The sequence below is a fragment of the Carcharodon carcharias genome, chromosome 33 (assembly GCF_017639515.1).
Source record: "Carcharodon carcharias isolate sCarCar2 chromosome 33, sCarCar2.pri, whole genome shotgun sequence".
NCBI classification, from domain to species: Eukaryota; Metazoa; Chordata; class Chondrichthyes; order Lamniformes; family Lamnidae; genus Carcharodon; species Carcharodon carcharias.
The window spans coordinates 995,206-1,022,989 of NC_054499.1; the positions used below are offsets into that span (position 1 = coordinate 995,206).

A 27,784-nucleotide genomic window follows, 5' to 3' on the forward strand; every position below is an offset into this window, starting at 1 on the left:
TGAATAAACTTCAAGGTTTTGTAAGGTAAGGGGGAACTTCTTTGGGTCGAAGTAAAAAGTAGAACTGAGTTTATAGCATGTCTTTATAAGCTATAGTGTTAAATAGTGCTTACTTTGTTACATTGTTTGATAAGACAATAACATTTCTTTTTGTTTAAAGTGGTGTAATTGTCAGTTAATTGCTGGGTTTTCAGCTTTCTTCTTTAAATGTTAACTGCCCCTAACAGGATAGTAACCATAGCAGCAGATTACAAACATACAAACCATTCTTTTGGACAATTTTAATAGTAATATTTTATGAAAGTTGTTGCTGGAAACATTTAAACAACACTGCTACATGCTGAATAATACAGGTTAAATGAGATGTAATTCATTAACAGTGATGAAGCATCATTGAAAACTAGTGTTGAACTGCTCTCGCCAGTCACTTCAGGCTGAAGAAAACTTTGGCAGCTGGTGCCCAGAAATGACCTTGCGCTCAACTCCTTTCTCAGTGACAGCTGCCAGACGAATCACTCCACCACTCGACCCATCTCGATCCATTGCAAGCGCAAGAGCTGCAATACATAGAAAAAGGGAGGATCTCTTAAAAGTACAGCACTTTTTGTGTTTAAATCCTTGCTTTTCTTTTAGGAGTATCCTTTTGCCAGAGTATCTAGCATAACTTGTCATTCCTCATTTACTGAATGTCACAGTCTACCATTCCAACAAAGCTGAAAGGCAAAGCCATATCCTGTCCTCACAAACATACTTTAATAGGGTCACTGAATGGTCATCAGGCACAAGAGACCTGGCTGAATCTTTTCCATTCTCACCGAGGAATACAGGAACCAACCCTTTCTGTTACTCTGGCTGAGACTGGACTAGTGATTCACTGCATTTAACAACTATGACAAGGTGAGTTTTGAGTAAATATTGGTAGCCTCGCATAATCTGTATCCAGGAAAGCATGACACAGGATAGGGTCGCTCTACACCCTCCCCCCAATCTTGCTTCCATTGATTGGAAAGATCCAAAAGTGTATTGCCCCACAGAATGGAAGGATAGCCCTGCTGGTCCTTCTGGAACGTAGACATCTAAGATCACCTGATTCTTGGGAGCCCAGGAATCTCATGCCATTGTTCACAAGACTGAGGATAAGCTGTTTCTCAAGGACAAGAGTCACTTTACCCCCTCGATCAGAACCCAGTCATTCTGAACATTTCAACTCTTATGCCCATAGGTATTTTCAAATGCCGAGATGAAACCCTGTCCATTCCAAACCACTGGATTTTTTTAGTGCAGCCAGAAAATTCCATACACTAGATACATATACAGTATTTTAAACCAATCATTATTAAAAGTGGACATATAGCATGCCCAGACATCACTTTTTATTATAATGCTGAACGTTTCAGCTTGAAACTAAGCAGTACTTTCCAATCTGCAACTTTTCCTCAAACAATAAAATATGCTTGACTTTTGAATCTGTATTTACTTAAAACAAGTCACTTTCTAGTCTCAAGTGACAATCTAACTTTGGAGAAAGGTGTGTTGTGCAAAATATGGTTTAACACTTCTGTCCTTCTAGGTTCATCACTTAACTTACCAAATGTAGGACTATGGAAGATCTCCTATTAAGATTAAATATGGGACATCTAGTGACAGATATTACATTTGAATTATAAATATTTCTGATCAGCAGTTAAAATGTCCAAGCATCCTACTCTATCAAACTCTGACTGTTTTGTATTTCTGATGGACATAATTACTTGCAGCACAAAACCAAGAATGGCCCAACTCTCCGTCTGCACTCACCATTTGCTGTGAAATCTAAACACTCCTCCTTTGTCATTCCAGGTTTGTATGAGGAGTCAACATAGCCATAAATGTAGGTGCTTCCAGAGCCACCAATGGAGAAGGGCTGTCGGACCATCATCCCACCCATTGGAACTGTGTACACCTACAATCGAAAACAAGATTATTAACACTCCCAGAATGATCACACTTATTCACAAATGAAGCCTGGTGATTTGGGGAATTCAGGAACAATAGCTTCCACCAGTGGAATGTACCTGATCACAAACTGATATGCTTAAATGTGGAAGGAGGAGAAAAAATAGGCTCTAGACTGGGAAACACTCTTCCCATTACCAGGCATCATCCCAGAGGAAAAAACAAAGTATCAGGATGGGCGGATTTTCCATCAGTTAACAGAGCAGCCCAAACTGATTCTCCATTCACCCCTTCCCTTCCTGTAACAGAGAACTGAAGTTAGCTAGTTCAATGTTTCTTCCCTTTGCTACGGAACAGGCCACCTATTTTGGTCTTCCCCTCCCTTCTTTAATAGAAGGATGAAGATTGAGTTTTCCCTTTCTTTGTAACAGGGCACTGCAGGGTTTTCTCTCTTCAATCCTCCCTTGATCTCACCCCTAAGAGTGGATTTAGGGTATTTTCAGCAAGGTGATGCACAGCCAAAAATATATTGCCTATCCCTAGTTACCCTCACCAGTGGGCCTTCTCTTTGAACTGCTGCAATCTCTGCATTGATTTCAATTTCACAATATGACTAGGGTGGAAATTCCAGGATTTTCACCCAGCAACAAGGAAAAAGCAACAATGTATGTCCAAGGCAGATTGATTAGAAAAAGAGGAATGGTAGTCCCATGATATTATTATTCGTCTCTATCTTAATAGCAGTAATGGACTGGGAGAAAGGTTAAGTTCATCATGACAAAGTCAGGCAGATCCTGACAAGACAAGTGGTGGTGAAGCTGCGATGAATGAAAACTCACCTTCTACCTACAGTTAAAGTCACTGAGCAGAAGCGGGTGAGCAACAGAAAAGCGGAACTAATGACAGTCAGTCAGAAATGTGCAGTTTCAAAGAGGTGCACTACCACGGTGGCACATTAACAGATGATGCAGTGATCGATCATGCTAATTGTTGCTGAGGAACTAAGGGAAGACAAGGTAACCTGTCATGATCCCTTGTGACTTTAACCAGGATGGCAACAATGCAGTGGGCAAGAGGGATTCCCAATAGCAAATTACTGAATAGCATGCAGAGGCATTCAAGACATTCAGGGGCCTCAGAGGAGAGGAGAGGAAAGTTAAATGGGGCGATCGTTGATGATAATGGAGAGAGAGAATGTTACATTCACTCTCCTAATTCTTCTGCCGGGGTCCAGAGGGCAATGGCCAGGGGGACCACTCCCCACCATGTCCTTTCAGGTCAGCAGTGGATAAGAGATTAAAAAGTTACCTGTCCACCTTTTCTTTTATCCCATCCAGCGACAATGATCCCAGCCATCAGCTCTTCTCGGTATTTGTAGCACATGTCTTTAAACAAATTACCAGCTGTCTGTACCAGTGGAAGTTCATCAAGCTCAATGCTATAAAGAAAGTGACAGAGAATAACAGCACATCATCAGATGCCATACACGCTATAAGAATGGGCCAGGTTCAACAGTGCTCAAAACATTTAGTGAATTTATCTTTTTCCCTTGGGTGTTTTTGCCAGAGGTTGAGTTTAAAGTTGTTTTTTCTGTGTCTGCACTTTCACTAGCATAAAGCTTTTGCTGCCTGAATATCGAAATCAGTAGATTCTGCTAATCGACAGCATCTCTACAATACACACAGAATAAGTATTCTTGTTACACACAGGTAACATTGCCTTAAGGGCCCTGTAAATTTCTGGTACAATTGGGAAAAATCAGACAGGAATACCTTCTTAGCAAGACACTGTCTTTCCTATCGACTTATCACACACAGGTCAGACTGCAAGCCGACGGGGGGAGTTGGGGGGCAGACCCGGGGGTGGAGGAGAGCGGGGGCATGAGGAGGATCGGGCGGGTGGGAGGTGAGGGGGGGCGCGGATGCCTGGGGATGGGGGGGGTGGGGGGAAGAGACCCTGGAGGTGGGAGGGAGGGGTACAGAGGTCCGGAGGAGGGAGGGGAGGCAAAGGTATAGTTGTGGGTAAGAGAGTAATGTAATATAGTTCATCTTTTCTTGTTAAATAAATGTTTTTTTTTGTTAAAGATCATTAGCTGACTCCTGTGACTCTGCTCAGTAATCCCTCTCCACGTATCTAAACAAAAAAATAAAAGTTAGGATCTAACAAGCTGGATTTCACCCTGGGATCAGGCTTGCCAGCAGCAACATCAGCTGGGATCGTAACAACTGTACTCAGATTTCCACAAGGCATTTGGTAAGATGCCACATCGAAGGCTATTGCAGAAAATAAAAGTTCATGGTGTGGGGGATGGGGGAACATATTGGTACGGATAGAAGATTGGCTAGCTAACAGGAAACAGTGGGTCTTTTTCTGGTTGGCAGGATGTAATGAGTGTTGTGCCACAGGGATCAACTTTTTACAATTTATGTAAATGACTTAGATGAATGTTTGCTAAATTTGCTGATGATACAAAGATAAGTAAGAAAGTAAGTTGCGAAGAGGACATAAAGAGGCTACAAGGGGACACATAGGTTAAATGAGCGGGCAAATGGAGTATAATGTGGGCAAATGTGAAATTGTCCATTTTGGCAGGAAGAATAAAAAAGCTTATTATCTAAATGGTGATAAATTACAGAGGTCTGAGATTCAGAGGCATCTGGGTGTCCTACCCCAACTATCAACATCCTTAGGGTTACCATTGACCAGAAACTGAACTAGACCAGCCACATAAATACTGTGGCTACAAGAGCAGGTCAGAGGCTGGGAATTCTGGAGAGTAACTCACCTCCTGACTCACCAAAACTTTTCCATGCACAGGTCAGGAGTGTGATGGAATACTCCCCACTTGCCTGGATGAGTGCAGCTCCAACAACGCTCAAGAAGTTCAACACCAGGGCAAAGCTGCCGCTTGACTGGTACCACATCCACCACCTTCATTCCTTGTACCACTAACATTCAGATGCACTGCAGCAACTCAACAAGACTCTTTTGACAGCACCTTCCAAACCCACTGTCACCACCACCTAGAAGAACATAACTCGCTAAGCCCCAACCACAGAATTGCATCCCACTCACTAACATCACAACCCACAGCAAGCCCTTAATGCAGCCAGTAAAAGCATCGCTGCATGTCAAAATAAATGTTCTATCCTTATGACAGCAAGATATCGACTGTTAGTCCTATAGTCTCAATCTACAGCCTCATCTCCAATTAGAAACCTGTATTCATAAAGTTTCTTTCACTCATAAACCTACCCTACATTAAATCATGGTTCCAATCTATTACAAACAAAGTCCACACAGGACTAACCTGTGGAAGCCCAGCTGATAGGTCACTGCGTCTGCGATTGCTTGTGTATCTGCTGCAGATCCTGAGCGACAACAGAAAATCAGGTCATGAATCGGAGTCAGTTTATCTGTTACCCTATTTGCGATGTATGACCTGAAAAAGAAAAGTTATAGCACATCACAAGAGACTAGAACTGATAACTGAATTTTACTTATGACTCTTTTTCTGCTCTGAAGAGTCATAAGGACTTGAAAAGTTAACTATATATTTATTCCTCAGATGCTGTTAGACATGATGAGACTTTCCAGCATTTTCTTTTTTTGTTTCCTTCCTGCTTCTGCGGTATTTTGCTTTTAGCTAAATTTTACTGACAATGTTACCATTCTGCGATTGGCTGTTTTCACACAGGCACACGTACTGTCTGTAAAAATCAACACCTGCAGTGAAGGGAGAACAAAGGGGAAAGAATGTTCTTCCATTTACATAATACCTATTGGTTTGATCACATTACCTTTGCCGCTGTTTCAATTTTCATTTGGTCTTTTTTTTCCCTCCAATTTTCTGGATCATGTTACTGCTCCTTCTGATAAGTTGCTCATCTGTAATAGTTCTACAGAGTGCCTGAACACTGCTATTATCCATTCCTTACAGGTGCTGCTTGAAAGGTCATTGAAGGTGGCAGGGCAGGTGGAGAGAGCAGTTAATAAAGCATACAGTATCCTGGGCTTTATTAATAAGGGCATAGGGCACAAGAGCAGGGAGGTTATGCTGAATTTATATGAGACCCTCATTAGACCTCAGCTGGAGTATAGTGTACAGTTGTGTATAGGAAGGATGTGAACATATTGGTGAGAGTGCAGAAGAAGTTTACAACAATGGTTCCAGAAATGAGAATAGCTATGAGGATAGATTGGGACTGTTGTCCTTGGAGAGAAGGCGGCTAAGAGGAGATTTGATAGCGATGTTCAAAATCATGAGGGGGCTGGACAGAGTAGAGAGGGAGAAGCTGCTCAAGAACGAGAGGGCACAGATTTAAAGTGATTTGCAAAAGAAGAAAATGTGATGTGAGAAAAACTTTTTCACACAACGAGTGGTTTGGGTCTGGAATGCATTGCCTGGAAGTGTGGTGGGGGCAGGTTCAATCGAGGCATTCAAGAGGGCATTAGATGATTATATGAATAGAAATAATGTGGTACGGCAATGGCACTAGGTCATAATGCTCATTTAGAGAGCCGGTGCAGATATGATGGGCCAAATGGCCTCCTTCTGTGCCTTAAAATTCTGTGACTGTGAAAAAGGCTGAGTGTTGCCAACATTTTCTGCATGATCGATCCTGTTTATCTGTGGATAGCACTGGGTTTGCATAGGCCAAGGGATTTCTGGGAACTGTCAAAAAATCAAGAGGTCTTGTACAGGAGAGCTGCCCTCCCAGAAAGTGATGTTTGTCACATACTGAACTACAAGTCTGGCAATATTCAGCAGCAACAGCGTTAAAAATTTTCCCAATGGTGCACCAACAATCTAAATTCAAAATATTATATTTTGCTGAAACAAATCTCTCATTCTAAATTAAGTTTAGAGTTGTGCAATTCAGGACTGAGATGTCACCAATATACTAGGTTGTTTGGTGTCAACTTCACCAACTGGCTTGGATCCTGTTAACACTCAAGAGGCTTGCATAATCTGAGACAGTTAGCAACTAGAATTGGTGAGGGACAAATATCAGCCATGGAACAGATAAAAAATTCTGTTAGTAGAACAGTGCTAAAGGATCCTTCATGACCACCGCAGAGGGCAGATGAGCCTCAATTTAATGTCTCATTCAAAAGACAGCACCTCCTGCAATGCAGCACTCCCTCAATTTAAACTGAAATGTTAGCTCAGGTCACTGGAATAGAGTTTGAACCCATAACTCTGAAACAAGAGAGGAATGTAGAAAGTGCCAAGTGAATGGCAAGAGCTTACACCAAGAGGGATTTAATACCTTTGCTGCATAGAAAGTCATTTCCTAATCTTTTAGTCAGAGATTAAAATGGACACAAAGACATGGGGAAAAATTAATTAAATTGAAGGCAGGTTATGAGATGGAAGGAAAGAAGCAAAGGAAGGAAGAAATTTAACTCAGCTGAGCTTTGGTCAACATTAAAGAATTTCAGTAGCAGTTTGTCTTTTGCTAAGAACAGTCATTCTCATTTTTCAGTACACTTGATCAGGGAGGGTGATATCTCCAGGACAGTACACCTTTCAGCAACCTTTCAGTTTCCATCTGCATATGATGGACGTGCAGCAAATCCATTAGGGATGGGATATCTTCATATCATGCATTTTTGCTGATGGCATTTTAAAATGTCTTTCCTGTGATATGGGCATTGCTGGCTAGGCCAGCATTTGTTACCCATCCCAAATTGTCCTTCATAAGGTGTTGGTGAGTCATCGTGAAACGTGGTGCAGGTATGCCCACAGAGCTGTTAGGAAGGGAGATCTAGGATTTTGACCCAGCGACAGCAAAGGAACGACCAAAGGGGCCAACCCATGAGAGCCAGGTTCTGCTACAAGTGCTGCATATAAACTGTTTATCAGGTGTCTTTGTGGATTGTCATTTTCAATGATTACACCTGTTGCCAAGCTGCTCTAGGCACCGATCATCAAGGTGGTGCATGCCCGCCCTGATGTTAGCTAGCATCTGGCAGGTGTGAAAATCGCTGTTTAGGGCTTTCATGTAACACTTGATGCTTGTAGCAATGGAGAACAAGTTACTGGCATGGGAGAGACAATCCATTTGCAGCTGAGTTCCATGTGAGTGACTAGCATAGCATTATCAGTGAAGAGAAATTAAGATGAATCTTCAACTTCTTAAAGTCACAAGTCCCACTGCAGAGACTTGAGCGCAAAATTTAGGTAGTACTGAGGGAGCATTACAATGTTGAAAGTGCCAACTTTCAAATGAGTTAATCGGAGCCCCTGTCTGCCCTCTAAGGTGGGCACAGAAGATCCTATGACACCATTGTGAAGAGGAGCTGGGTAGGTCTCTTTCAAATCCTGGACAATGTTTAACTTTCAGTGTACACAAATTAAATTAACCATCAAAAGATACAGTATGCAACTCTAGTTATTAGAATCAACGTAGAGTAATGCATATATAATTTCAGACTCCCTGCAGCACTTTCATTCTTTCGATAGTCAGTTGTCTAAACTTTAACAGCCTTACCCTGTGGTAGTTCTAGAATCAGCACCGATAACAACTCCACCGTCAAACTCCACAGCCATAATGGTTGTCTGTTTTAAAAGAAACAAATTTTACCTAGGAATGTACACAAATTCATCCACAACAGGAGAGAGACTAAATATCTGAGAATTAGAAGGCAGAGGAAAACAATCTTATACTGAGTGCTCAATTTATAGACATACACTGCCACTTAACCTTTGATTAGAATTATACCTTCCAGAGACAGAAACCTAGGGCTGTATTGGTGAAAATGGATAGTAGGGAACAGGGTCTCAACAGTAGCAGAGAGCCCCAGTGGCAATGTAAAAGTTCAATAACAATCTTAACAGAAATCAAATGTAATGCTACACTCAGTAAACAGGATTTAAAGCTTTTTTCTAAGACCAAATCTTTTCTCACTTTTTTCTGGCTCTTACACCCTGACACCAATGGCAAACGCTAGACAAAGTCTAAATGCTAATCTTAACCTACTGTCCACCACAGATGCGCCACCCCCCCCCCCCCCGGCAACTGGTACAAACACTTTCAAGTTCCCAGCCATGCCTCACATTAGCCTGACCAAAATTATATCACTGTTCCTTCGCTGTCAGTGGGTCAAAATCCTGGAACTCTCTCCCTAACAGCAATGTGGGTATAACTACACCTCATGGACTGCATTGATTCAAAAGGCAGCTCACCACCCCCTCTAAAAGGCAATTCCGACAGGAAACAAACTTTGATCTTTTCACAATGCTCACATCCCATGAATGAATAAAATAAAGGATGCTGCTTAAAACATATCTCTTTGGCCAGGTTTTTGGTCATCCTTTGGCCAGCTCTGAAGAGTCATAGGGTCACAAACCTTAACTCTGCTTCTCTCTCCACAGATGCTGCTGGACCTGCTGAGTTTTTCCAGCATTTTCTGTTTTTATTTCAGATTTCCAGCATCTGCAGTATTTTGCTTTTATTTTGGTCCCCTACCCTATTATCACAGAATGCTTACAGCACAACAGGCTGCTTGATCTGCAGTGTCCAAGTTCATGTTGATTCTCTGAAGGAGCAGTTCACCTCACCCCAATCACTTGCCCTTTCCCCCTGTAGCTCTACAATTTTTTTCCTCTCCAGGTAATTATACAATTATCTTTTGAAAGCTAGGATTGACCCTGCCTCCACCACACTATCCAGAAGTGTATTCCAGATCCTAACCACTTGCTGCGTAAAATGTTTTTCCCTCATGTATCATCCAACTGCTACCTGGGATAGGCGTGGTTATCTTAAGAGGAAAGGTTGAACAAGCTGACCCTCTATCTGCTGGAGTTTAAAAATTTGAGAGGAGATCTTACTGAAACATACAAGATCCTGAGGGGACTTGACAAGGTGGATGCAGAAAGGATGTTTGTCCGTATGGGAGAGACTAGAACTAGAGACACAGTTAAAAAATAAGGGGTCTCCCATTGAAGACAGAAATGAGAAGGAAGTTGTTCTCTCAAAGGGCCATGAATGTTTGGAACTCTCTTCCCTGGAGAGTGGTGGAAGCAGGGTCATTAAATATTTTTAAGGCTGAAGTAGACAGATTCTTGACTAACAAGTGAGTCAAAGGTTATCAGAGGTAGGTGGAATGTGGAGTCCAGGCCTCAATCAGATCAGCCAAGATTTTGTTGAATGGCAGAACAGGCTCAACGGGCCAAATGGCTTACTCCTGCTCCTACTGCGCATGTTCATGTTGCTTCTTTTGCCAACTACATTAAAGCGGTGCTCTCTGGTTCTCAATCCTTCTGCCAATGGGAACAGTTTCTTTCTACCTACTCTGTCCAGAGCCCTCATGAAGGGCAATGGGGAAATGGCACTAGAGGGATTGCTCATTCAGACACGACGGGCCGAATGGCCTCATTCTGTGCTGTAACAATTCAATGATTCTGTGAATAATTATCAACCTCACATCAATGGATAATTCCCCCCCCCCCCACCCCCAACACCCCCACCCCCCCCCCACACACCCCCACCCCCACCCACCAAAGCAGCAGCAGCAGCGGCGCATTAGCCCAGGTCCCAAATCTGCTGCATCACCCGGGGGGTCCCGGAGTCGCTCCAGCCGCCCCCATCACCGGGCCTGGGGTTAATACTTACTCCCGTGCTGACTTCCTGGCTCATCCACTCAGGATATAAGTTGGAGTTACACTGAGCTGCGGCTGGGCTAAAGTCCCGTCTCCCAAACTGCGGCATCACCGACAACAAAGTCGCCATCTTAGCTGCACACAAACAGAATGCCGGGAACGTGGAGGAGCACTGAGTGCCGCGGTGCTCGGCGGGAATTCGGAGGAGCGGGTGCCGCGGTGCTCGGCGGGAAGGCGGAGGAGCGGGTGCCGCGGTGCTCGGCGGGAATGCGGAGGAGCGGGTGCCGCGGTGCTCGGCGGGAAGGCGGAGGAGCGGGTGCCCCGGTGCTCGGCGGGAAGGCGGAGGAGTGATTCTTTCAGCAGGAGAGTGTCTGGATGGTGGGGATTTGCTGCCAGAATTGTGTGTTTAACAGTAAAACCTCCCAAAGTGTTTCGCGGGAGTAATTACCAAACAAACAATCGGACACTCAGCCCCCGAGGGCTCCGGATAGAGTTAGTTGGGGGAAAACTGCTGCCATTGAGACCTGGAGATTTCAGCTCAAAGCCAAATCCTGTGGATGCTGGGAAAGCCGGGTCAGGCCCGGTCAGGTCAGGTCAGGCAGGCCCGGTCAGGTCAGGTCAGGCAGGCCCGGTCAGGTCAGGTCAGGCAGGCCCGGTCAGGTCAGGCCAGGTCAGGCAGGCCCGGTCAGGTCAGGTCAGGCAGGTCAGGCCCGGTCAGGTCAGGCCAGGTCAGGCAGGCCCGGTCAGGTCAGGTCAGGCAGGCCCGGTCAGGTCAGGCCAGGTCAGGTCAGGCCAGGTCAGGTCAGGTCAGGCAGGTCAGGCCCGGTCAGGTCAGGCCAGGCAGGCCCGGTCAGGTCAGGTCAGGCCAGGCAGGCCCGGTCAGGTCAGGCAGGCCCGGCAGGGCAGGTCAGGCAGGGCAGGTCAGGGCAGGTCAGGTCAGGTCAGGCAGGTCAGGTCAGGTCAGGTCAGGTCAGGTCAGGCAGGTCAGGCCCGGTCAGGTCAGGTCAGGCAGGTCAGGCCCGGTCAGGTCAGGTCAGGCAGGCCCGGCAGGTCAGGTCAGGTCAGGCAGGCCCGGTCAGGTCAGGTCAGGCAGGCCCGGTCAGGTCAGGCCAGGCAGGCCAGGTCAGGTCAGGTCAGGCCAGGCAGGCCCGGTCAGGTCAGGTCAGGCAGGCCCGGTCAGGTCAGGCCAGGCAGGCCCGGTCAGGTCAGGCCAGGCAGGCCCGGTCAGGTCAGGCCAGGCAGGCCCGGCAGGTCAGGTCAGGTCAGGCAGGCCCGGTCAGGTCAGGCAGGCCCGGTCAGGTCAGGCAGGCCCGGTCAGGTCAGGTCAGGCAGGGCAGGTCAGGTCAGGTCAGGCAGGCCCGGTCAGGTCAGGCAGGCCCGGTCAGGTCAGGCAGGCCCGGTCAGGTCAGGCCAGGCAGGCCCGGTCAGGTCAGGCAGGCCCGGTCAGGTCAGGCAGGCCCGGTCAGGTCAGGCAGGCCCGGTCAGGTCAGGTCAGGCAGGGCAGGTCAGGTCAGGTCAGGCAGGCCCGGTCAGGTCAGGCCAGGCAGGCCCGGTCAGGTCAGGCAGGCCCGGTCAGGTCAGGCAGGCCCGGTCAGGTCAGGTCAGGCAGGGCAGGTCAGGTCAGGTCAGGCAGGCCCGGCAGGGCAGGTCAGGCAGGGCAGGTCCGGCAGGGCAGGTCAGGGCAGGTCAGGTCAGGTCAGGCAGGTCAGGTCAGGTCAGGGCAGGTCAGGTCAGGCAGGCCCGGTCAGGTCAGGCAGGGCAGGCAGGTCAGGTCAGGCAGGCCCGGTCAGGCAGGCCCGGTCAGGTCAGGCCAGGCAGGCCCGGTCAGGTCAGGCAGGCCCGGTCAGGTCAGGTCAGGTCAGGTCAGGCAGGCCTGGTCAGGTCAGGTCAGGTCAGGTCAGGTCAGGCAGGCCCGGTCAGGTCAGGCAGGCCCGGTCAGGTCAGGCAGGCCCGGTCAGGTCAGGCAGGCCCGGTCAGGTCAGGCAGGCCCGGTCAGGTCAGGCCAGGCAGGCCCGGTCAGGTCAGGCAGGCCCGGTCAGGTCAGGTCAGGTCAGGTCAGGCAGGCCTGGTCAGGTCAGGTCAGGTCAGGTCAGGTCAGGCAGGCCCGGTCAGGTCAGGCAGGCCCGGTCAGGTCAGGCAGGCCCGGCAGGTCAGGTCAGGCAGGCCCGGTCAGGTCAGGCCAGGCAGGTCAGGTCCGGCAGGGCAGGTCAGGGCAGGTCAGGTCAGGTCAGGCAGGTCAGGTCAGGTCAGGCAGGTCAGGTCAGGCAGGCCCGGTCAGGTCAGGCAGGCCCGGTCAGGTCAGGCAGGCCCGGTCAGGTCCGGCAGGTCAGGTCAGGCAGGCCCGGTCAGGTCAGGTCCGGCAGGTCAGGTCAGGCAGGCCCGGTCAGGTCAGGTCCGGCAGGGCAGGTCAGGGCAGGTCAGGTCAGGCAGGCCCGGTCAGGTCAGGTCCGGCAGGGCAGGTCAGGTCAGGCAGGGCAGGCAGGTCAGGTCAGGCAGATCAGGTCCGGCAGGGCAGGTCAGGGCAGGTCAGGTCAGGCAGGCCCGGCAGGGCAGGCAGGTCAGGTCAGGTCAGGTCAGGCAGGGCAGGCAGGTCAGGTCAGGCAGGTCAGGTCCGGCAGGGCAGGTCAGGGCAGGTCAGGTCAGGCAGGCCCGGCAGGGCAGGCAGGTCAGGTCAGGCAGGCCCGGCAGGTCAGGCAGGCCCGGTCAGGTCAGGTCAGGCAGGGCAGGCAGGTCAGGTCAGGCAGGGCAGGGCAGGCAGGTCAGGTCAGGCAGGCCCGGCAGGGCAGGCAGGTCAGGTCAGGCAGGTCAGGTCAGGCAGGGCAGGTCCGGCAGGGCAGGTCAGGTCAGGCAGGTCAGGTCAGGCAGGCCCGGCAGGGCAGGCAGGGCAGGCAGGTCAGGTCAGGCAGGGCAGGTCAGGTCAGGCAGGCCCGGCAGGTCAGGTCAAGGCAGGTCAGGGCAGGGCAGGTCAGGTCAGGCAGGGCAGGTCGGGCAGGTCCGGCAGGGCAGGGCAGGTCCGTCAGGGCAGGTCCGGCAGGGCAGTTCCGGCAGGGCAGGTCCGGTGGGTCCGGCAGCCTCTGTGGAGACACAAACATTTCACGTTTCAAGTCCAGGCCCGAACTGGAAAAAGAGTAGAAACGTGATGGGTTTTTGCTGCAGCTTCTCCCTCGCTGCTTTTCTCAGGAGGGAGGGGGGGGGAAGGTGGTCAGGGGGAGGGGGAGGCGGGGGAAGGTGGTCAGGGGGAGGGTGGGGGGGAAGGTGGTCAGGGGGAGGGGGAGGCGGGGGAAGGTGGTCAGGGGGTGGGAGGTGGTCAGGGGGTTGGGGGGGGAGGGGGTGGGGGGTAGCAGCGATTTACATAAACCAAAATGTCACAGAAGGTAAAGGGAGGTAATGATTGGGACCAAAGCTTTTTGACTTTATTCTGAGTCGGTGGTAATAGTGGGAAAAGGGTCAGCACCGTCTGAAAACAGAAATATAAGAACAAGACAGAGACTGACACATGGGCGGGGGGGAGGGGGAAATATTCCACATGGAGGAGACAGTTCATGGTCTGAAGTTGTTGAACTCACTGTTGAATCCGGAAGGCTGTAAAGTGTCTAACTGGAAGATGAGGTGCTGTTCCTCCAGTTTGGGTTGGGGAGTCAGGAGGTGAGTTACTAACCTCAGAATTCTCAACCACTGATGTGCCCTTGTAGCCACAGTATTTATATGGCTGGTCCACTTGAGTTTCTGGTTAATGATAACCCCCAGAATGCCAGTGGTGAATGTAAGGAAACCTGAAGGGGAGATGAGAACATATTATCTTGTTGGAGATGGTCATTCCCTGGCACTTGTGTGGCGTGAAGGTTAATTGCCACTTCTCAGCCCAAGCTTGAATATTGTCCAGGTCTTGTGTGCGGGTGTGGACTGCTTCAATATCTGAGGAGTTATGAATGCTGCTGAATATTGTGCAATCATCAGTGAACATCCTCACTTCTGATCCTTATGCCGGAGGGAAGGTTGTTGATGAAGCTGCTGAATATGCAATGGGCCTAAGATTCTACCCCAAGGAATTTTTGCACAGTTGTCCTGAGGCTGAGATGATTGGCCTCCAACAACTGCAGCTATCTTCCTTTGTGCTAGATGTGACAACAATCAATAGAGAGTTTCCCCAATCCCCATCTTTTGGTTATCTCCACCTATCACCGGCCCTTTACCTAGCTCTTCTTGTCCCAACACCCCCTCCCTTAAACCAGCTTATATTTCACCCCTTTCCTATTTTTAACTTAGTTCTGTTGAAGGGTCATGAGGACTCGAAATGTCAACTGTGCTGTTCTCCACCGATGCTGCCAGACCTGCTGACTTTTCCCACATATTTCTGTTTTTGTTTTAACCTCATTTACTTTAATTTTGCTAGGGTTCCTTGATGCCACACTCAGGTAACATGCTGCCTTTTTGTTGGGACAATCACTGTCACCTCACCTCTGGAATTCAGCTTTTTCATCCATCTTCGGACCAAGGTTGAAGTGCAGTCTGGAGGGGAGTAGCCCTGGCAGAACCCAAACTGTGAACAAGTTATTGCTAAGTAGGTGCCACTTTATTGCACTGTCAATTACACTTTCCATTGCTTTATTTTTATTCTTACATAACTTTTCTATACTGATTTGGTACAACTGAGTGGCCAGCTGATTTCCAAGAACAGTGCTGTGCGATGTCCAGATCCAGCAGCCTTATCATGTGTATATATGTATAGCAATGGTGTCTGAGCAATGGAAAACTGTGCTTCAGTAAGTGGTAAATAAAATGATCTTGTTTCAGAAAAATCACTGAAACCAGTTGGGTTTCTTCACTATACTGGTCATATAATTATACTGAGACCTCTCAGTCCCGGGTAACTCACTCATTTGCTCTAGGAATGTGTGTTCCACGGCTCACTGTCTCTGGTTGTTGAAAATTTTTCATCAGTTGATTCATTGTATAAAACGCAACCGTTGCTATTGAAGTTTAACATTTTCTATTGCTCCTTTAAAGCAGCCTCAGTGAGTCCCTTTGATCTTCAGTGATTTCCTCTTTCGATGCCACAATGCATTTATCCAATTTGATAAAACACTCTGGGTTTAGGGTAATTCAAGCATATTATACTGTTCATACGTATGTTGTGTAATATTATAAACTCTTTCAATCACGCTCACACTATTCCTCAGTTTGTCTTTAGTCTCCTTGCTGTCTTCCATACACAATATGTGAAGGAAATCAGTCCGTTGTGGAAGGGCATGGAATGCAATCCTAGCAGCTTTTTGTACAAACCAACTGTGGTACTTGCCAAGGGACTGGTCGTAGGCCTCAGCACAAATAGTAGACATTGAGTCATTCTCAGAGCTGATCCTCAACTGATTGAGAAAGAGCTGTAGCCACCGTAATGCTCGGTGGAGACGCAGTAAAGTGCGGCAGCCTGAGTCCAGGTGGTCACTGGAAACTTCATTGAAGTTAACCACATTATTTGCCAATTCGTAATGAATCATGGACTGCATTGAGGTGTATTCTCTTCCATGCACTCCTTGCTGAAGCTGGATGATTACCCTCATTTTACTGGTGACCTCATGGGATATAAAACCAAATATGGTGCCAAGTGCATTGATAAATCTGAAAAAAAAGGTCCAAGATGTGTTACAAGAAAATAGACTTGACCATCTTCCCACGATACCCTGGAGCTATGTTCATGCTAGAAGGATTAGGCCACTGCACATCCTCAATATAATGCTGGAAGTAGGATATCAGGTATCTAGAATTTCTTGCTAATGACGTCCCACATACAATTCTCTTACCTGGGAATCAACTACTCTATTTTTAATTGTTACATTTCCCATCTAATGTCCCCATCAAACACTCCCAGGAAAGGTACAGCATGGGGTCAGATACAGAGTAAAGCTCCCTCCACACTGTCCCCATCAAACACTCCCAGGACAGATACAGCACAGGGTCAGATACAGAGTAAAGCTCCCTCTACACTGTCCCCATCAAACACTCCCAGGACAGGTCCAGCACGGGGTTAGATACAGAGTAACGTTCCCTCTACACTGTTCCCATCAAACACTCCCAGGGCAGGTATAGCATTTTACCCAGTGGTGGCAAATGTGCAATACTTTTACTGTGGATCTGCTGGATCAGTCATTTCTTTTGTTAATTTGTATTTCAACATAACAGATGAAGATTTGCCTTTTTTGATGTTCTCTAAGAAAGATATAAATATGTATTTTTAGGTAGTCTTCACAAACACATCTATATAATCAATATAAACGCTCCTTCATATGAGTTAAGGCTACTTTAAGATCATTTCATATAGAATTATTACAGCCAACAGTAAAAGATTATTGGCCCCCACTATCTCACCTCCCCACCCCTCCAACATGTTCTCATTGACAACAATCAGGCCAAGTGGGTGGACTTAATTACCCAACATTGGTCAATGAGCTAAGTGAGTTGGATTGGACTAGGGAACTCATAGGAGATGGCTGTAATGGGCCAACCTCCTGTTTTTGTGCAGAAATAGTTAGGTATTTCTTGGTGTCTGGTGATTCTACAATAACTTTGTAAGTTGGGTGTCATGTCACTCTTGTGCCAGCAGAGGGCAACATTGAATTCCATAACCAGCCAATGAAGGGGAGAGATGGTGTTAAACGTTCCTAAAGGTGGAACCTGATCCTTAAAGGGGCCGAATTTAGAGAAGAGCAAAGCCGTTTTTATTTAGTCCCTGCCTAACCCTTCATGCCCTATCTACTGATTCAATCCCTCTCCCTGTCTGGACCAGATTGCTCTCAACCTTTGATATCAATATTTGACCCTGAGTTGAGTTTCCAATCTCGGACCCTATCCATCATGGAAACAACCTACTGTCATCTCCATAACAATCCCTGTCTCCAGTCCTGCCTCAGCTCATCTCCGTAAACCATCATCCATGCTTCTGTTATCTCTAGGCTCAGCTACTCCGATGCCCTCCTATTTTCTACCCTCAATAAACTTCAGCTCAGCTGCACCAGCCCATTCGCCCACAATCCCTTGTGTTCCCTGACCCACATTCCTTCCTGGTCTGGCACAGCTACAAATTCAAAATTCTCATCCTCCAGTTCAAATCTCTCCATGGCCTCACTCCTCCCCAACTCTGAAACCCCCTTCAGCCCTATAAGCATCTGAGAATTTCTCCACTCTAACCTCTTAGAGGCTTCATCCCCACTCTTTTTCCCATCATTATTTGCTACACCTTTAACCGTCTAGGCCCCAAACTCTGGAATTCTCTTGATAAACCTCTCTTGAAAGTCTATCAAAATCTACCATTTTGACCAAGATGTTGGTTTCCTGTCATACTCTTTGGCTCTGTCAATTTTTAGCATATTGCACTGCAGTGAAGCACCTTGGGTCGTTTTTCCTACATTAAATGTGTTGGCAATTTTTCCATTTCCATAATGAAACCCAGCTACATTACTATTCCTGTCCTGCTGAAATCCCAGATCATACCTTATCATTTGACAATTGACTTTTCTAAAGATCTCCTTGTTCGTGTCTCTGCCTCAGCCCTCTGCAGGTCACAGTTAATCAAGAACCCAGTAGCTCAGCTCCTCACGTCGGCAAGATCTCATGTTTCCTCCAAGCTCCTCTAGCTCCCCATGGCCCTGCATGCTAACTTCAGACTATTTGTCCTTTGCCTTACCCATATTACTTCAGTCATTTTCCCCGGCTTACATCCCAGAGATATTCTTCACTTCTCTAACGCCAGGAGTCTTGTCTCATGTTCCCTCTGTACCACAATAATCTGCTGCTCTCTGGATTTTCCTGTCCATTACCTTGCCATCTCCATCTCTGTTGTCAAATGAAGATGATTTCATTATTATTTTGTTTGCTTACTTTTGGAGTTCTGTCCATCCTTCAAGGTAGCTTTTAAGCAAAATATCTTCATTCTTTGTCACGCAAGCCTGGAAAGCTGCTTGAACATGTTTGAGCTGGAAATTGCTGCTGTCACACTTTCCTCTGTGATTTTTATCCACAGAATTCACTGAATCTGAAGCATCCATGTTCTACTTCCAGTCATCAAAGGACACAAGAACAAGAAATAGCTATTAAAATGGAGTTAGTTATCCTTAATACCTACCACTCATACCTACTACTGCTTCCTTTTTCTGTATGTCTTTGGTGTATGAGTTGGGGACAGCCTGCTGCACCCCACTCAATGTTATAGATATGTTCACAATAACGTGATTCATACTGTCTGCATACCCAGGTCACTTAGTTATGTACCTTATAATGTAAATGCAAAAATAAATCACTAGATTTTATATAGCTCCCTTCATGATGCTAAGACATCCTAAAGTGTTTCACAGTCACTCTTGAAGTGTAATTTTTTTGTAATTTGGGGAACCATAGCAACTGATCTGTGTACAGCAACTTCCCACAAAGTGCAACAAGGTAAATTTCTGAATTTAGTAGTGTTGATTGAAATATGGCCAGGATAATGTGAGAATTCCTCTGCTCTTTGGAAAGTGCCCTTGGATCTTGTATCAGTGAGAGGGCAGAAAGGTTTGATTTAATGTCTCATTAAAAATGTAGGCAGGATGCATCAAGTGGTTTCTCTAGGGAGACCTCAGGTTATCGTCATATGTTAATAACTTATATGAAAGGATAGAATAAAAATATACAAACAGGAATTGGGAGCAGGAGTAGATTACTCGAGCCTGCTCTGCCATTCGATAAGATCATGGCTGATCTGATAGTCACATCCCACCTACCCCTGATAATCTTTCACTTCCTTGTTTAACAAGAATCTATCTAGCTCTGCCTTAAAAAACATTCAAAGACTCTGCTTCCACTGCCTTTTGAGGAAGGGAGTTCCAAAGACTCACTACCCTCTGAGAGAAAAGATTTCTCCTCATCCCTGTCTTAAATAGCGACCCCTTATTTTTAGAGAGTGACCCCTAGTTCTAGACTCTCCCACAAGAGGGAACATCCTCTCCACATCCACCTTATCTTAAAGGTTTCAATCAAGTCACCTCTTTCTCTTCTAAATTGCAGTGGATACAAACTTAGCCAGTCCAACCTTTCCTCACAAGACAACTTGCCCATTTTTGGTATTAGTCTAATAAACCTTTACTGAACTGCTTTCAACACACTTACATCATTCCTTAAATAAGGAGACCAATACTGTACACAGTACTCCAGATGTGGTCCCATCTGTATCTTGTACAAGTGAAGCATAACCTCCCTACTTTTATATTCAATTCCTGTTGCAAAAATGATAATATTAGCTTTCCTAATTACTTGCTGTACCTGCATACTACCATTTTATGAATCATGCATTAGGACACCCAGATCCCTGGTATCTTCGAGCACGCAGTCTCTCACCATTTAGATAATAGTCTTTTCTATTCTTCCCACTAAAATGAACAGTTTCCCATTATTCTGTTATTCTTTTCCCTTTATAGGCGCTAACTTTTGTACTTATAAACATTTGCGTTTTTGGTTCACATCCTCAAAACTTATTTCCATACATGTTTATGATCATTCCCTCAATCTATTAAAATTGAACTGCTCTAAGTTACTTACACCTTCTTTTACCTTTCCCACATTATACTTCATTTGCCAGTTATTTGCCCACTCACTTAACCTATCTATATTCCTTTGTAACCTAATATCCTCTTCATAACTTACTTTCCTACCTATCTTTGTGTTACCAGCAAGTTTAGCAACCATACCTTCTGTCCCTTCATCCAATTCCTTTACTTAAATTGTAAAACGTTGAAGTCCCAGCACTGATCCCTGTGGCACACCACTAATTACATCCCACCAACCAGAAAAAGACCCATGTATGCCAACCCTCTGCTTCCTGTTAGCCAAGCAATCTTCGATCCATGCCAATATAATACCCCTCTATGATGAGATTTCATTTTCCAAATAACCTTTGATGTGGCACTTTATCAAATGCCTTCTGGAAATCTAAGTACAGAACATCCACCAGTTCCCCTTTCTCCACAGCACATGTGACTCCTTCAGAGAATTCCAATAAATTATTTAAACGTAATTTCCCTTTCACAAAATCATGTTGACTTTGCCTGATTAATTGGATTTTTCCAAGTGTCTGGTCGTAACATCTTTAACATCTTCCCTATGACAGATGTTAAGCTAACTGACCTGTAGTTTCCTGCCTTCATTCTCCTTCCCCTTTTAATCAAAGGAGTTATATTTGCTATTTTCCAATCTAATGGAACCTTCCCTGGATCTAGTGAATTTTGTAAAATTAAAACCAACATGACAATTAGCTCATTAACCACTTATTTTAATACTCTAGGATGAAGTCCATCCAGACTTGGGGATTTGTCAGCCCGCAGCTCCAACGATTTGCTAAGTACCACTTTCCTGGTGATTGTAATTTTCCTGAATTCCTCCCTCCGTTCTAATTCCTGATTTACAGCTGTTTCTGGGATGTTACTTGTACCCTCTATAGTGTAAACCAATGCAAAATACTGCTTCAGTTTATCTGCTGTCTCCTTCACTATGAGATCATTAATTAATCCTGTCTCGTTGCACAATACCAGGTCTAGTATAGCCTGCTCTCTCATTGTCTCCAGAATGTGCTGTTCTAAGAAAGTATCCTTAAAACACTATGAGCTCCTCATCTTTTCCCATCTGATTTATCAAGCCCAAATATCCAAGTTTGCTAAATTAGGAGGGACAATAACTTTTGTATATGGGAGATACAATTATGACGGGACATAGGCAGATTTAAGTGAGTGGAAAGAACTATTAAAGATGTCTTTCAAGTTGGGAAAGTGTGAGGTCTTCCACTTTGACTCTGAGAAGGATGAATCCAAATGTTTTTTTTCATGATGAGGCACTAGTTTCTGTGGGAGAAGCAATTGGATTTGGGTCTCCATGTACACGGGTATAAAAAAGTAGCCAAAAAGGCCAACTGAATATTGGCATTTGGCATAAGGGGGCTGGAATTTAAAGAAGTGCAGAAGTTGTGCTGAAGTTTTATAATTTTCAGTAAGACCACATCTGTGTACACCATTCATTTCTGGGCACCACACCTCAGCTGGGAAATGGTGGGAACACACTGCATAACTTGATATGAAAGCTAATAGAATGGTATTGTTTATTGTGAGGGGAATTGAATATTAAATAGGGAGGTTATGCTTCAGTTATACAGGGCACTGGTAAGACCACATCTGGAGGACTGTGAACAGTATTGGTCTCCTTATTTAAGGAAGGATGTAAATGCATTGGTTCAGAGAAGGTTTACTAGATTAATAGCCAGAATGGGTGGGTTGTCTTATGAGGAAAGGTTGGTCAGGCTGGGCTTGTATCCGCTGGAGTTTAGAAGAGTTTATTTTAATTTATGGGATGTGGGCATCGCTGGATAAGCCAGCATTTATAAGAGGTGGCATGATTGAAACATGTAAGAGGGGTCTTGACAGGCTGGATGTGGAGAGGATGTTTCCTCTTGTGGGAGAATCTAGAACTAGGGGTCACTGTTTAAAAATAAGGGGTCAGCCATTTAGGACAGAGATGAGGGTTGTGAGTCTTTGGAACTCCCTGCCTCAAAAGGCAGTGGAAGCAAAGTCTTTGAATGTTTTTAAGGCAGAGCTAGATAGATTCTTCATAAACAAGGGGGTGAAAGGATATCGGGGTTAGGCAGGAATGTGAGGTGGAGGTTACAATCAGGTCAGCGATGATCTTATTGCATGGTGGAGCAGGCTTGCTCTTGCTCTTAATTCGTATGTCTGTTTGTATTTGCATATTTATTGGCTTTTAAACTACAATTAATTTTAAACTAAAATAAATCTATAGACAGAATTTGACGGTCCCCCCACCAGCAGGTTTGCAGTGGTGAGGGTGGGGGGTCTGTAAAATTCCCTTTCTAGGTAAAGCAGCATTTTCAACAGTGCAGCACTTCCTCAGGACCCTACAGACAAACACATATGTCTACACTGGGGGCAGGGGTTTGACATTATCGGGGGATGGTGTTCACTGTGGGTAGTGGTCATACCTTGTTTATGTGATGCTCCTTTTCCCTGTTTTCAGTCCCTGATCCCTGAGCAATTAACTGATGAAATTGGGCTGCAGGAAACAATAAAAACCAAAAATAAGTGTTGGACATTGGTTTACAGCAGAGTCTGGATATAAATGTTATAAAGTTGGGCACTGCTTCATGTGATACGGAGCCATATATAAAACCAAATATTTCTCCTCCCATATATGTTGAAGGAGATACTCTGGAAAAAGTTTAACACCTCCCATACCTTAGCATCCACCTCTCTCAAAGGCCATGTTTGATGAGGAATTCCAACACTGGATCAGATTTGCCAGTCAGCCTTCTACAAACTATGGCAGTGAATGATTGACAACAAAGACTCTGGAAGTCAACAAAAAGAGCCCTCATGTACAGAGCAATTGTCATCACCACACTTGTATTGCAGTGAAACCTGGACTATCTTTCTGCAACTCTTAAGAGCACTAGGGCAATTCCATTAGCAATGCCTCCACTGCATCTTCCAGATTCAATGGGAGGACCATCAAACAAATGCTAATGTTCTTCTTGAAGCCAGTTCTACAGACGTTCAGACAAAACTCCTGTAAAATCAATTACCAACGGGCTGGGCTCTGTATCCAGATGGCTTGTTTCCTCAACTCTTTAATGGCCAGTGTTCCAAAAGGACAAAGAAAGTACTTCAAAGACAGTTCTCCTTGAAGTGTGGCAGCATTGACATTAGTGACTGGAAAGAGTTTATGACCAATAGTTAAAAATGGTGATAACTTGTCCATAAAGCTGCATCAAGCTTTGAGTCCAAATACCTCAATGGTGAGGCAGAAAAGGAAAGAGAAACAAATCCTGTGCTCTGGATCCCTCTACCTGGCGAGGTCAAGAATCAGTCTGTTCACTGACTGCTATCTGGGTAGGACACGCTCATTTGTTAGTCCAAGTCTTTTGCAGTTTAAAGTTTTCTTCACAATGAAAGCGGAATTGTATCCCGAGAGCATTCTTGTTGTTCAACTCCAGGGCGGAATAGCAGCCCAGCCACAGGAACTGGTCAGATCTGGTTGTAATTGCTGGGTTTGATCCCATTCTCTTGGCTGTGCTGAGATGCCCTCGAGATCCCATTGATGTAATAAACGACTGGAGTTGAGCAGAATGAAAGCGAGCAGGAAATTTCACCCGCTTCATTGTAAGAATCCGATCGTCCCCCCAGTTAGGGGAAGTTAAAAGTCCCTCGGTGTATCAAAAGGTAACAGGAATGGGACCTTTAACAATGAAGGAGGAGTTAACGGTATTTGTAGATGAAGGTACGGGAAAGAACTCGGGGGGGGGGGACTGGCGATTCGAGGAAGAGCGGCCCTATGAAAAACTGGATTTTGTGGTAGCCGTTAGTGAAGGGGATCTTCAGGCACCTTGGCGCCTCTTCCTCTTTTGTATGTCTCGAAGATTGGCCAGGCTGTTGCTGGTTATGTGGAAAATGCTGGAGTTGCTCGCTTTGAATAAAAAGGCATCAATCAGATGCTTGATATAAGAGCGGACTGCAGAATTACTCACATGTCATCTCGTGACAACCAGGGAGGATCCTAAAGCAGAACAATTGAATGCTTCTAACAAATGTAATTCAATATTTTTTGTTATCTGTTTGTGTTGTGTGCAGGGTAATAGGAGGAAACATTCCAGCACTTCATTCTTGGAATCTATCCGCTGCTCCTCTTTCAAATAAACATAACTACAAATTTTCATTAAAAAAACAAATGTCACCATTTTTGGACTAACCAAACATTGACGCAATGCTTCAAAACTGCGGCCTGTCATAAATTCGACTTGCCATCTGACCCTTTAACACAGAACCAATCCTGTTCATCCATTGTATGTAGCTGAAATTCATGAAGGGCACACTTTCCGAATCTAAAAACAGCAACTTGCTTCAACACCAGGGGTCTGAAAATCTGCTCCCATCCGTCAGAAAGAATTTTGGAGTCACTGCATGTGCCAGATTTGTGCTTCCTCTGAATTATCCGATGTGGAAGCCTCCTCAGTACATTCTTTCGAGGGTGTGCCGCTGCCACGAGTTGTGGTATCTTGCACCGTTAGTACAATATTATCTGAAGCCGTTAGAAGGAGTTAGGAAAATGTCTGTACTAACCTTAACTTTTTTTTCACGGGATGTGGGCGTCGCTGGCTAGGCCCAGCATTTATTGCCCATCCCTAATTGCCCCTTGAGAAGGTGGTGGTGAGCTGCCTTCTTGAACCGCTGCAGTCCATGTGGTGTAGGTACATCCACTGTGCTGTTAGGAAGGGAGTTCCAGGATTTTGATCCAGTGACAGTGAAGGAACGGCCGATATATTTCCGAGTCAGGATGGTGAGTGACTTAACCTGAACACCTAGTTAATGGTGTTAATTTGATCACTAACCCTACCTCTATTAGTAACTCGAGCCTTACCGGGAACACACTAGCCCTAACCCTATCACTAAACCTAGCGATGCTGCCAGACCTGCTGAGTTTTTCCAGGTAATTCTGTTTTTGTTTTGGATTTCCAGCATCCGCAGTTTTTTTGTTTTTAACTAATCTAACCCTCACTTCAAACCTATTTTTTTTTTGGTGTGGATAAATTTGTTCCCTTGTGTTCCGTTTCAGCTTTACTATTGCAGTCTTATCGAGATATTCCTCCCTAGTCCCCTGCTCCCTAGACAAACTCCTACTTATGTTATTGTGGGAAGGATCGCAGTGAGATTTAACAACGCGACAGTATGGACTGGACAGTATGGTTATCTCCACCTATCACTGGCCCTCTATCCAGCTCTACCTGTCCCCCCCCCCCCTCCCCTTAAACCAGCTTATATTTCACCTCTTTTCTATTTTTCCTTAGTTCTGTTGAAGAGTCATACGGACTCGAAACGTTAACTATGTTCCTCTCCGCAGACGCTGTCAGACCTGCTGAGTTTTTCCAGGTATTTTTATTTTTGTTTTGAGTATGAATTTAATGATCAGGAACATGAGCGCTGGGGTCACCAGGCACTTGATTAAAGCGACTGAGTCAACACGGTCCTGTCTTTAACCCTCAGTTGCTATGATCCTCAACCACAGAGATTTTCGGTGGAACGTGGACATGAAACAATGCGCGGGTGACATCTTTCAGCTCCCCTTTAACATGTACCTGGATAATCCTTTATACTCACGGTTGTTGAAGTTTGTTAAATAGATAAGCAGGAGGAGGCCGACTAGAAGCAGCAGAAACCGGAGCATTCTCCCTTTGCCGCATATCCATCCCCCTTTATTCATTGTGTGGGGATTTCTCGAAAACATCTCGGATTTGCAGACTTAATGCACGGTTAGGCCTTGTTCCACTTTCTCACTGCGTGCGGACAGAGCTCTCATTTCAAACTGTCAGCTTTGTTCGGTCTTGTGTAATGTTTAATCATTAGTGCTCTGACCCTGTCACTGCAAACACAGATTCCAAAGTACTCTCCCCTCCCGGCGATCACAGAGTCAATACATTAGCATTTTAAAAGGGGACTGTGTGTCTGCAGCATGTAATTCTGCCCAGAATCCCTCTGCAGTACACACGGTGTTACTCAGTATTCGGGGCTGCCAATGGTTTACGTAGGTAAACTGCCTAATATGATCCCAACTTTAATACCAACCAAATACTGCAGATGCTGGAAATCTGAAATAAACATTCGAATCTTCTTCGTTTCTCTCAGACCTGCTGAGTTTTTCCGGCACTTTGTTATCTTTATGATCCTGACTTTACTGGACCTTAGGGTTTGTTTTATTTATTCATTCCCAGGATGTGTGTCACTGGCTGGGCCCAGCATTTATTGCCCATCCCTAATTGCCCCTTGAGAAGGTGGTGGTGAGCTGCCTTCTTGTACCGCTGCAGTCCCTGTGGTGTAGGTGCACCCACAGTGCTGTTAGGAAGGGAGTTCCAGGATTTTGACTCAGTGACAGTGAAGGAACGGCCGATATATTTCCGAGTCAGGATGGTGAGTGACTTGGAGGGGAACTTCCAAGTGGTGGTGTCACCATGTGTCTGCTGCCCTTGTCCTTCTAGATGATGGTAATCGTGGGTTTGGAAGATGCTGTCTAAGGAGCCTTGGTGAATTCCTGCAATGCATCTTGTAGATGGTACACACGCTGCTACTCTGAGTCAGTGGTGGAGGGAGTCAATGTTTGTGGATGGGGTGCCAATCAAACAGGGCTGCTTTGTCCTGGATGGTGTTGAGCTTCTTGAGTGTTGTGGGAGCTGCACTCATCCAGGCAAGTGGGGAGTATTCCATCACACTCCTGACTTGTGCCTTGTAGATGGTGGGCAATCTTGTGGGGAGTCAGGAGGTGAGTTACTCATCGCAGGATTCCTAGTCTCTGACCTGCTCTTGTAGCCACTGTATTGATATGGCTGGTCCTGTTCAGTTTCTGGTCAATAGTAAGCCCCAGGGGGTTGATAGGGGGGATTCAGTGATGGTAATGCCATTGAATGTCAAGTGGCGATGGTTAGATTCTCTCTTGTTGGAGATGGTCATTTGGACACTTGTGTGGCATGAATGTTATTTGTCAGCCCAAGCCTGGATATTGCCCAGGTCTTGCTGCATTTGGACATGGATTGTTTCAGTATCTGAGGAAGTACGAATGATACTGTACACCTTAACCCAAGCAGTTGGATTACTAAATATGGCCTCGTGGCAGTTTTTTCCCTCTCGATAGCTGCACAGCTGTACGTGTGGTGGGAATTCCATTCACCTGGCACCCTCAAAAAATTGATATCGATGAATTCCCCAACATCTGTCTATTTACATATTTTCACAATATTTCTACCAGGGGAGTTGCAAGACTGAGAAATGTATCTGCTAAAATAATGTGGGGAACAAATTAATTTCCCCTTGATCAATTACACTTCAGTGCTCAGTTTACTTATTTGTAAAGAAGGCTTCACGGAGATTTAGACAGGCTGAGTGAGTGGGCAAGAGCGTGGCAGAAGGAATAGAATGTGAATAAGTGTGAAGTTATCGGTTTGGTAGTGCCATGAAGAGATTACTGTCTATAATGTTATTGGGAATTATTTCTTAAAAATAGAGTTTAGTGGTGTCTGTGTGTGTGTCTTAATTGGATTAAAGCCAGCTAGTCTGGGTGCTTTGATGTATGCTAGTTTTGAGATGTTAAGTAGGTAAACAGTAATGAAGTTAAAAAGGTCAAATGTACATTTGCATTTATTGTATAAACATTTAAGGGTGGAATAAAATC

General features: G+C 45.6%; 2 protein-coding genes and 1 long non-coding RNA gene across 3 annotated transcripts; 1 reads left to right on the top strand and 2 right to left on the bottom strand.

Moving 5' to 3' along the window:
- Positions 1-266: 266 nt before the first annotated feature.
- psmb6 (proteasome 20S subunit beta 6) lies at positions 267-10,738 on the bottom strand. The gene is made up of 6 exons (XM_041178850.1): positions 10,557-10,738; positions 8,433-8,500; positions 5,246-5,377; positions 3,244-3,373; positions 1,798-1,942; positions 267-557 (listed from the first exon to the last, which is right to left on the bottom strand). The coding sequence occupies exons 1-6, from the start codon at positions 10,671-10,673 to the stop codon at positions 430-432; spliced, it is 720 nt and encodes a 239-aa protein (XP_041034784.1). The 5' UTR covers positions 10,674-10,738; the 3' UTR covers positions 267-429.
- Positions 10,739-10,811: 73 nt separating this feature from the next.
- Positions 10,812-18,846, top strand: LOC121272285. The gene is made up of 3 exons (XR_005941868.1): positions 10,812-10,943; positions 14,937-15,104; positions 18,561-18,846. It is a non-coding gene; the product is annotated as an uncharacterized LOC121272285 (long non-coding RNA).
- Positions 15,098-26,319, bottom strand: LOC121272282 (ceramide-1-phosphate transfer protein-like). The gene is made up of 4 exons (XM_041178849.1): positions 25,723-26,319; positions 22,554-22,624; positions 18,419-18,588; positions 15,098-16,162 (listed from the first exon to the last, which is right to left on the bottom strand). The coding sequence occupies exons 1-4, from the start codon at positions 25,847-25,849 to the stop codon at positions 15,637-15,639; spliced, it is 894 nt and encodes a 297-aa protein (XP_041034783.1). The 5' UTR covers positions 25,850-26,319; the 3' UTR covers positions 15,098-15,636.
- Between the last annotated feature and the right edge of the window lie 1,465 nt (positions 26,320-27,784).